The sequence below is a fragment of the Ochotona princeps genome, chromosome 8 (assembly GCF_030435755.1).
Source record: "Ochotona princeps isolate mOchPri1 chromosome 8, mOchPri1.hap1, whole genome shotgun sequence".
Lineage (NCBI taxonomy): Eukaryota > Metazoa > Chordata > Mammalia > Lagomorpha > Ochotonidae > Ochotona > Ochotona princeps.
Genome location: NC_080839.1, coordinates 54,314,025 through 54,324,939, shown reverse-complemented (window position 1 = coordinate 54,324,939; position 10,915 = coordinate 54,314,025). Strand labels below are relative to the sequence as shown.

Below are 10,915 nucleotides of genomic sequence, written 5' to 3'. Positions count from 1 at the left end.
TATGCCTTTAACTACCGTCAAAATTCTCAATCAGGATTTTGTGTGCTAAGTTCACAGCAAGGAAAGATCAAATGCTAAACTCCTAAAAATAGGGGTGTCAGGAGCTAGAGAGAGAGAGACACACACACACACACACACAACCCCGAGCTGCCAACGCAAATGCGCCTTCGAGGGGGCAGGGGCGCTGCTTGGACGCATACAGTAGGAGCTCAGATTCAGCAGAAACGGGGAGCGAGGGGTCAGGTGACTTCCCACTGGACACCTGCAGTCGGAGCAACGAGTAACCGCTCCCGGATCCCATGGCCCAGTGCGACACCTTAGTCCTGAACCTGCCACCGTGGCCACGCGCGACTCGGGGCTACAGGCTCCGGTGGGGGTTGGAGGGGATGCCGAGGAGCCCCGGCCTGTGGACTGCAGTCCTCGCCCCCCCCAGGAGCGGGTCGGGGAGCTGGCCAAACCTGGCCGCGAGGTGACCGCTCTGCCCGCGTCCTCCTGCTCCTCCTCCGCGGGGTCCATCACGCCCCGCCAACCCTTCCGCTCCTTGTCCCCGCGAGGGACGGAGCGGGCAGCGAGTGCCCACCCGGGCGGAGGACGAGGTCGCCCCCCACCCCCAGCTCAAGGCCGCCCCCTCAGGTCGGGGCGGACACGGCGGCGGCCACGCGGGCGGCCGGGCGGGCGGGCAGGGGGCCGGGCCCGGCGCAGACGCGCGCGCCGCCCGCTCCCCCGACAGCTGCCAGGGTCCAGGCCCACACGAGCCGCCCTTTCCCAGGCGGGGAGCGCGGGGCGCGGCTGCGGCTAGGCCCGGCGGCCGGCGGGAGGGGAGCCGAGCCAGCCGAGCCAGCCGAGCCAGCCGAGGACTCCGACCCTGCCGCCGGCGCCCGGTGCCCCGCCAGCCCGCGCGTCCTCCTCCTCCTCCTCCTCCCGCCCAGGCCCTGCGGCCTCGGCCCGCCGCCCGTACCTAAGGAGGTCGTGGACGAGACGTGGTTAACCTCGGCGCTGGAGTCGCTGATCCGCCGCCGGCGCCGCAGCCCCTGGCGCGGCTGCTGCCTTCGCGCTGCCTCGTCCCCCTCCGCCATCTTGTACCGATTTAAAATTAACTCCCCACTGACGTCAAACGCCGCCGCCGCTTTATCAACCTCCCGGGAGCCGGCGGGCTGGCCGCCGGGTCCTAGCGCCGCCCTCCGCCGCCCGGGCCTGGCGCCGCCTCGGCCTCCCCTTCCGGCCCCCCGGGCCCGCCCGGCGGCTCCCCTCGCTCCGCCTTGTCACAGCTCGCACCGGCTGCTCGCTGGCCAGCGCCGGACGCCTCTGTGAGCAGCCTGCCACCGCCACCGCCGCCTCCCGCCTCCGCCTCGCGGAGCTGAGCACCACACCCCCTGGGCGCTGGGCGGGCCTGCGGAGCCCGAGAGCCGGCTCCCTCCTTCAGCAGCCCGCTCACCCTGCTCCCTCGGCCGCTCCTCCCTGAGGCTGATGCGTGCCCACACGTGCGGTGGCTCTCGCAACCCCCTGGTTCGCAGCTCCACGGGCACTCCCATCCTGGCTGCCCGGCTTCTTCGCCGCCCCTGGCTCCTAGCTCTGGCAGCCGCCAGCCCTGCACGCAGAGGAGGAACAAGCTGGTGGTCGCTGCTTTCCGGATTCTGTCGAGCCTTCTTGTGGACATCAGTGACGTCGTGTAGCAAGTTCGAGTCGCCTGTTCAGAAATCAGTGTCTGTAAAATCCGGTCCCTGTTTTCTTAGCTTTTCATGACTACATCTCCAGCTCCATCAGATCCCTTTAGGTCTCCGAATGCTTGCATTACCCAGGTCTCATAAATTCTCAAATTCACAGCCTTGCACCCTGCATGAGCCCACCAGGGACCCTCGAGGGCTAAGGGGTTTCCCGAACCTGCACCGCTAGCCCGCTGAGCTCTTCCCATCTCACAGGCCCGCACCTGCATGGCCCTGGCTTCCTGACTCCAAAAGAGCGAGAGTACGGGTCGCACACTCACCTCGGATCCATTGGCAAAGCCCTCCTCCATTTCCTGTTTCAAGTTCTTAGCTCAGTGATAGCTCAGCGATACTCCTGACTCTCCCCCACCCCTTCTTCTCCCCTACCTGCTACACCCAGCGATCCCACGTGGAGTTACCTCCTTCTTTGGGATCTCTCTCCGTGCCCACCTCCAGCCCATCAGCTCTTGACTCAAGCCCTCTTGGTCTGCCACCATGCAGGTGGCCTTAGCTTTGCCAACATCTCGCTTCTCCCATGCTGCCTCGGCTTGAGTTTTCCTAAAGGCAAATGGGATCCTGTAATTTATGAAACCCAAACTCTGGAACAGTTGACACGAGCATTTGTGATTTGGGCTGCACAGGAAGCCTCCTCTTTTTCCACACATGCGTTCCTGCCTTCACTCTTGCTTGACAAATGAAGCTGGAATCTGCAGGTAAAAGTCAGGTACAGAACAAGACGGAAGAGTGGCCTCCCGGAGCCCAGAGATCCGCCTCATGCATGGCACACAGGACAGTCTCCATACCTATTGGATTGGTTAATCGCTACAATTCTGCCTCTACCGCTGACTCACTTTGTGCTTCGAAACCATCAGGTCAATTTTTAAACATTTATTTTTATTTGAAAGGCAGATTTACAGACAGATCTGCCATAATGGCTGGAACTAAACTGATCCAAAGCCAGAGGCAGGAGCCTCTTCCAGGTCTCCCACACGGGTGCAGGGTCCCAAGGCTTTGGGCCGTCCTCTGCCAATTTCCCAGGCCACAAGCAGGGAGCTGGACGGGAAGTGGAGCATCTGGGATTAGAACTGGCGCCCATTTGTGTGAAGGTGAAGGATTAGCCTGTGAACTACAGTGCTGGCTCCCCAGTTCAAGTTTCCTCTGCTAACGTTCTAACAGGATTCTAACAGGATCAAATCATTACTTCCCTGAGATGTGTTTGTGACCTTCATCAGCCTACATGTATGTTTACTCTGCCAGGTGCTGTTCAAAGTGCTCTACATTGGCTACATCGTGGAAATCTCACAGCGACCATAGGGTGCAAGTGCCTCTGCAGTTCTTTGGCTTGGAGAACTGAAGGCACCAGCAGGTGTACTGCCCTGCCCCTGAGGCCCAGAGGCAGAGCAGATGCTTGGATCCCCACCGTGATGGTGCTGAGGCTACAGAGAAGCAGAACCCACAGCTGTTCGCGGCATGCCTTCCGGAGTTCCGGCTCCAGGTGTCAGCACAAGCTATCACAACCAAACAAGCCATCTTGGGAAGTTTTTCATTATAGAGGGGAAAATGGATAGAACATGTCCACAAATAATTCACCAAAGAAGAAAGAGTTATAAAAGTGAACCTTAGGCATATGAAAAATGTTCTGTTTCACCCATTAAGGGACTCACAGATTCAGGTAACACTAGGGCTCCATTTCTCCAGTTGGAGGAAACCCAAAGGCCTGATGTGGCGGATTAAGCCACTGCTTGGGACACCCAGCCTCCCACATCAGAGTGCCTGGTTCAAGTCCCAGCTACTTCATTCTTCCAGTCTAGCATCCCGGGAAGCGGCAGAAGATAGCTCAAGTACTTGAATCCCTGTCACCCACATGGGATACCAAGATGAGATTCTGGCCTGCTTTTCAATTAACTTTTTCAAATGTTTACTGTTACACTTTGCTGATATGGATCAGAAATACAGGTTCTCTCAAATCTTGTAGATGAGAATACAAAATGAGAAAGTTCCAATTAGAAGACTCTGACAACAGCCAGCAAACCTACTTTGTTTTGACACTTCACCTGCCAATCTCATTTCTGGGCATTTACGCTACATGCATAACTCCAACTATGCAAAGCTGTCCATTACAGGATTATTTGCAACTACAAAATATTGAGAAAGGAAAGCAAGATGGACTTGAGAATTAATTAAATGGGAAGTATTAATACAGACTTGAGACTTCTAAAACATGATAAAACATGAATATGTATATGCCTACAAGGGTAAATACTCATTTAAACATAGATATACACATAGATGTATGTAAGAAGTATCTTCAAAAATACTTAGAAAAATGAAGCTAAAAGATCATTTTTTAGTGCAAATAAATTTGGAAATCCATACATACAAGGGATGTTCAAAGAATTCATGAAAAAAAACCTATTATTCCATTTTTCCAAGACTTTTTAAAGTACCCTCAGTTGTATATGTAGATGAGTACATAAATATCCATGCAGAATGGATCTTTAAATGAAAATCCCCAAGTTGCAACAATCACATCTGGTTCCTAGTCTTGACCTCTGATGCAATTCCCTACCAACAGGAAGCAGAAGTAATCAGAGAAAAGACTGATTTCAGAGGTGTAGCAGAACGGATACAAGATGAGCATCACTTCATTGGCAGAACTTAATAAAGTATTCAAAAATGTAATAGAGCATGGCACAAAGACACCAGGTTAACTTGACAGGGCTCTCCCCAGCCAAATCTGGAACAATGATCTTTGATGAACGCAGCTTCCCTTGACCATTCCAGGAAAATACTCTGTACCGTGAAAGAGACAGGGGAGAGAGAAGAAATCAGAAGATAAGGCTAGTGGGGCAAAATGCTAATGCGTGAATCAAGACAAGGAACGTGCCTGTGGTGTCCATCTTGGTCTTGAAATTCTGTCAGTTTCAAATGATATCCAGACAGGCAGGCTTAGGCCTGTTTGTATTTCAAGCATATCAAAATAAGATTGAAAAGGAACTGTTTCTTTTAAAAGGAAAAACATCAGATCCCTTTGATGGGTTAAAGCTGCCTCAAAACTGACACTCCAAGGGACAGTTGTTGGCAGGTTAAGTCACCCCTTGCAACTCCCACATCCCGTATCAGAGTGCATGGTATGGAGTCCTGCCTCTACTTCCAGTCCTGCTTCCTGTTACTGCGTCTGGGAGGCAGCAGACGATGACCCAGACACTTGGCTTCTGCCACCCAGATGGGAGACCCAGACTGAATTTATGGCTTAGTCCTGGCCCAAGCCCAGCGTTTGCAAGCATTCGAGGAGTGAATTAGCAGATGAAAGATCTTTATGTCTCTTCCTGTCTGTGTTTTCTGCCTTTCAATAAACAAAGCAGCATTTTGCAAAATCAAGAGACTTTTTAAAAAATTATGTTTTATATATTATCACACCGCTGTTAAGAATCATTAACAAGTTAGCAATAAAGGAAATTGTTTATAATGTTCAGTAGGGAAAGGAAACAGATTACAATTGTGTAAAAACACTTGTGGATACGGAAAACACTGACATTAAATATGTTTAAGGTAAAGGAAGCTAATAGAATAATACAGAGCTCATATTTTTCTCCTAGTTTACAAATTTTGTGTGATGTTGCCACATTGCCTATGGTTTTTGCTTTTGTTTTTTTAATGACAAATGGCTCATTTGGAGTTTTAGCAGTTTTTAAGATAAGAGGCTTGGATTCCAGGGAGAAGGATTTAAGTTAGACATTAGAAATTACTTTCTGCCTGGGAATGTGAGGGAAAGTCTAAGAAAGCACTGATGCGTGTAAACAATTCTAGTTAGGATGTCCTCCTGGGAGATGTTAGGGTGACAGGGTAACGAAGGATCCACAGTGTCTCCAAACCCATCTCAATGTGTAGTGTCTACCTTCTCTTCCTGCTAAAAATAGCTTGGGATACTCTCCACAGCCTATTCTAGAGCTCAAAAGCAGAGTGAAACCTCAGCACAATTTTCTAACCGGGTTGTCCAAATGTCCCAGAGCACCATGGCATTTCACACACGCCGGCGCTGTGTGTGCAAGCATGCCTCTCAAGGTTTGGTTATGAAAAGGTCATCAGAGGCTTTAGGTCTATCTGCCAGAGGCGAGAGACCCTGCTGCTCTTACCCCTCCTAGAATTCACTTACCCTCTCTTCTTCCCCCACCCCTCAGGAGCTCTGGGCAATGCTGGATGGCCCCAAAAAGTCAAAACAGCAGAACTAAGCTGGTCTGGAAAAGGTATCGATTCCATGTGAACAGATCACTACAGAATCTGGAGTGTGTCTCAGTTGTGTTCACCTAAGAAGCATCCAAGGGCCCACCCGGCACTATAGCCTAGCGGCTAAAGTCCTCGCCTTGAACGCACCAGGATCCCATATAGGCGCCAGTTCGTGTCCCAGCAGCCCTGCTTCCCATCCAGCTCACTGTTTGTGGCCTGAAAAGCAGTCAAGGACAACCCAAAGCCCTGGGACCCTGCATCCACATGGAAGACCTGGAAGAGGCTCCTGGCTCCTGGCTTCAGATTGACTCAGCTCAGGCCATTATGACTGCATGAGGAGTGAACCATCAGACAGAAGATCTTCCTCTCTCTCTTCTCTGTATATCTGCTTTTCCAATAAAAATAAGTGAAATAAAAAAAAAGAAGCATCCATGTTATTGGTAATGTTCTTTAGTGAACTGAGGTTCTAGCTCTGGGACCTGAACCCCTCATCACAATCCAAAATCCATCACCTCCCTGTCCTGCACCAGAGGGGCGGGCCATTCATCCCTTGGGAAGTGACCCCATCTTCTGTCTTTATGATGTGTACTTTGAAAGGTTGGCTTTGTCAGGACACCTTCTTTTTATTATTGGCCTGGAGAATACGATGTTTTTCTTAAAAGACTAAGAGATTAACAAGTAAAAGAGCTTTAAAAGGATTGTTCTACAAACATTTACACTCTGCCATTTACTCACAGAAATATTTGCTAAAATGCTCATAAGAAAAAAAGAAACTGCTCGCAAATGAAACATGTAGAGGTGATCATCAACAACTACAACCAAAACTCCTTAGGCCTCCCCACCTGCCATGCTCACCCGAGCCGCTCACCCGCTGCTGTGTGATGCAGGTATTTGCTCTGATGCAGAGTAACTTGGATGTGTTGGAAGCTCTTGTGCTTTACCTCCCTCTGCTTTCAATTTCAAGGACTCCAATTTTATCTATTAATCTAGTGTACAACATCTTGAACTTTTCTCCTTGTTCTCTTTTCTTCCCATGCCTTTCCCTTTGTTGGTATTCTGTCCAAAACTCCACTCCTTCCATAGCCAAGTGTTCCTACATTTGAGCCAAGATCATTTGAGCATCCATTTTTCACAAAAACAAAATGCTCAGAAAAATGAGTGACTAGGAGCAGTCTGTGTAGTGAGTCTTCGATAACAGAAAGAAGTTCAGAGTACTGAAAGTAGAACAGACCAAAATTTGTCCTAGGTCCTTTTTAACGGCCATGAGGATGATAAGCAGTGTTTCTCCCTCTGAGAAAGGTGGATATCCATTCAGGAGAACAGTTCTCTCGCTTTCCTGCACCTCCAGTGGGAGACCGGTGAACAGGTGAGCAAATGTCAAGCAGAGAGCACAACAGAAAAGGTGTTGGAGATCGCTGTGGGTAAAACAACATAAATTGGTTGCTGAGAAATGGAAACGTTGTCTCTGCTGGGGGCAAACCGCATCTCTGCACATCTTGCTGGGTTTCTTTCAATGACAGGTTTTGTGGAAGCATTGCTTAAGTTACCCCATGCTTGCAAATCGTTGCTTCTGAAAGCGTGTGTCTTCACGTGCAGGAATGCACAACAGAAGGTGAATGACGGGCCTGGTGTGCCACGGCATAGCTCATAAAAATCACTGCCTGTGGCACCATCATCCCGTGTGGGTACCAGTTCAAGTCCCGGCTACTCCACTTCTGATCCAGCTCTCTGCTAATGAGCTGGGAAAGTGCTTGGGCCCCTGTACCCATGTAAGTGAACCAGAGGAAGCTCCTGGCTCTTGGCCTAGGGAAGCTCCAGCTATTGTGACCATTTAGGAAGTGAACCAGCAGAGGGAGGATCTGCCTCCCCTCTCTAACTCTTTCAAATAGATAAAATCTTCACAGACATTGTTCTTCAGGGTCTAAGTGATGAAAAGAACAACACTAGAATTGGACTCAGGAACTAAAGTGTTGGGGTATTAGGAAACTGTGAGCTTGACCTAATCACTGCTATTCTTTCGTTGGACTCTGCAGATTCTTTTCATTAATCTCAGAAGTAACGGCCACTAATTAGTCCCAGAAGTCGCATGGTGACTATCACTAATATGTTAATTTGACACACTAGAGGCATCCTTTGAGATTAAACACTGATGGAGGGCCAATTGAGGAACTAGATAGAAATTTTTCACAGGGAAGAAGGAAAATGAGAATTCCAGCTGGAAATGGTGTGGACAAGAATACAAATTCTGGGGACTGGCGCAGTAGCCTTACGGCTAAAGTTCTCGCCTTGCCCATGCAGGCGTCCCATATGAGAACCGGTTCTAATCCCAGTGACCCTGCTTCTCATCCAGCTCCCTGCTTGTGGCCTGGGAAAGCAGTTGAGGATGGCCCAACGCCCTGGGACCCTGTACCCATATGTAGGAGACCTAGAAGAGGCTCCTGGCTACTGGCTTTGGATCAGCTCAGCTCTGGCCATTGCGGCTACTTGGGGAGTGAATCAGCAGATGGAAGTTCCTCCTCTCTGTATCTCCTCCTCTCTGTGTATATCTGACTATCCAATAAAAATAAACATCTTTAAAGAAAAAAAGAATACAAACTTCGGTTTCTTCATTGACAGATTTTATTTATATGCAAAACTGGTGAGCCAGTGTCATTCAGTGATACACTTTGAGAGAGAGTAAATCAAAAACATCAAGGCTTTGTTGGGGGATAAGAATTGTTGTAGAAATCTAGACACAGGTGCCTGCCCCTCCTGGGACAGCTGCATCTCTTGGGGAGCACTGTGGGCAGCTTGAAAGGCAGTCGCTCTCTATGGAACTCTGTGGGTGGATGGGTTCCCCCCAGGCTTCCTGCCTAACATTGGGCATCTATTTTTTTATACAACAAGGACCAGCTGTCCTCTAATGAATGAAAAGGGAAAAACCATAATCCTCTGACCTATATTTCTCTTCAAGGGCGATGGCTTAACCTGGTATACATGAGCATCAGTTTAGTGAAAAGAACACCAGTTTTGAAACTCACACCTCAACTCTGTCACTTGTTTTGATGATATTGGGAAAGATAATTAACCCCCTGACTCTCGCTTTCCTCTGGTCCTGTAACAAAGTGAAGTCTTTAACCCGACAGCTGGCGCACGACTGCACATCATAGCCACCAGGATTACTGCACCAAATGAAGCAACTCTTTCATTCTAAGAAAAGATCTGGAAGCAATAGTCATTAAATCTATGCATCATTTCATTTAGTCTAGCAAACATCTCCACAGGACAAAGATTGTTGACATTATCCTCATTATCAGCCTGTTACAGGTGCACAAACTAAGATCTTAAAAGACTGTATGTTGGGCCTGGCGCGATAGCCTTATGGCTAAAGTCCTTGCTTTGGCAGCCCAGCTTCCCATCCAGCTCCCTGCTTGTGGCCTGGGAAAGCAGTCAAGGATGGTCCAAAGCATTGGGACCCTGTGCCCATGTGGGAGACCCAGAAGAGGTTCCTGGCTTCAGATTGGCTCAGCCAGGGGAGTGCGGCTGCTTGGGGAGTGAATCATAGGACAGAGAATCCTCCTCTCTGTATATATGACTGTTCAATAAAAATAAATCTAAAAAAAAAAAAAAGGCTGCATGCTATGCTCAAGGCCACATGACTTGCAGTTTGAAGAGCCGAAATGTCAACCTAGCTCTGCTTCAAGAGCCCATATTCTTACCACTGTGTCGCCAGATAACACACTGACCTTGTAGCTGGGCACTGAGAACTCTATCAGCATAACAGCCATTTCTCTAGCCCACTAAGAAGTTACAAGCACATCTTCTGGGTACCCAGGAGATGGTTGGGGATGCCTGGGTGAACAATGTCCATGAAAAGGATCCCCACTGGTACCATGACAAGACTTCCCCTAGTTGTAATGACAAGCGTCTCCTGGGATGACTGACATCTAAAGGAATTCACAGATGTCTTACGGTCACTAACATAGTTTAGTAGAGAGAAGCCACAAAAATCCAAAACTGTGAACTCCATTGACTTCCGTGTGATTGGAAAAGGAGATAGAGACTGTTTTTAGATTACAATCATCATACAAAAAAAGGCTGGCAGAAACTCTCTAGAAACTGTCTACATTATGTTCTATAGTAATTTCACGAAAATAACAATGAGAGAGGGAATGTAATTACCATAATACAGAAAATGTGCTTGTAGCCTGAAGCCAACCCTGCCTTGTATTTTAGACTCCAATGAGAGTGTGGTATGAATAGCATTTAGCTCAGTCAGCAGACTCCCTATAACTTGCCTACCCTCAGGAATGCCTTTGAAGTCTGTGAGAAACCCAAACTTCACAGAATAAACTGCATATCTTGGCCTCTTTTAAGGTTAAGACAATATCTACATTGGCCTCCTTACCATCAAAGTAGTTTATTTGTACCTGGAGAAGAGCCAAATCTTTCTTTCCATCTCATAGTCAAGCTTAATTTTAAGCTCGAAAAGAACTGGCTGGCTGGTTGGCAGGCAAAAACATTTCACCTTGATGAAGCTTCGGGAATCCATTTTCCTTGCTGTAGCCCATTTAGGTCTTAGATTCATGCCCATTGCAGTGGCTGTCTTGCACTTTGCCTCCAACACTTGCCCTCGGTCTCAATCCCTTCTTCCCTGCTCCATTGTTACGGGCATCCGTTAACTGTGAATACCCACAATGCGAGTTCCTTTTCTCCCTTTCCTGTTACTCAAGCTGAAACAATCACACGTAAATCATGACCTGTGCACTGCTTCACAAACACTTTTTTTCCAAGTTGACTCTGATCTCAGCAGGTGAGCTAGAATATGAAATAATGAAATGGTTCTTGTTCTAAGACATTATGTTTCGGAGTACTTGATTATACATAAATAAATAACCAGAATACGTGTACATGCTTATAATACCAATGGATCAATGACTATCTACGTATGTGTATTTATATGTGTATGTGACAAACATACAAATACGTAACAACAATAAGCACTG

General features: G+C 48.5%; 1 protein-coding gene across 3 annotated transcripts in view; it reads right to left on the bottom strand.

The window, feature by feature from the left end:
* The window catches only part of ATL2 (atlastin GTPase 2), a 47,636-nt gene extending 46,454 nt beyond the window's left edge, over positions 1–1,182 (bottom strand). The window contains exon 1 of one of the 3 annotated variants that reach the window (XM_036496567.2): positions 959–1,182. In XM_036496567.2, the coding sequence (XP_036352460.2) occupies positions 959–1,076 (118 nt within the window). In that variant the 5' untranslated portion in view covers positions 1,077–1,182. The remainder of the gene's footprint in view (positions 1–958) is intronic. The other 2 variants (XM_004582736.3, XM_004582738.3) reach the window with 2 other exon arrangements.
* Positions 1,183–10,915: the final 9,733 nt, after the last annotated feature.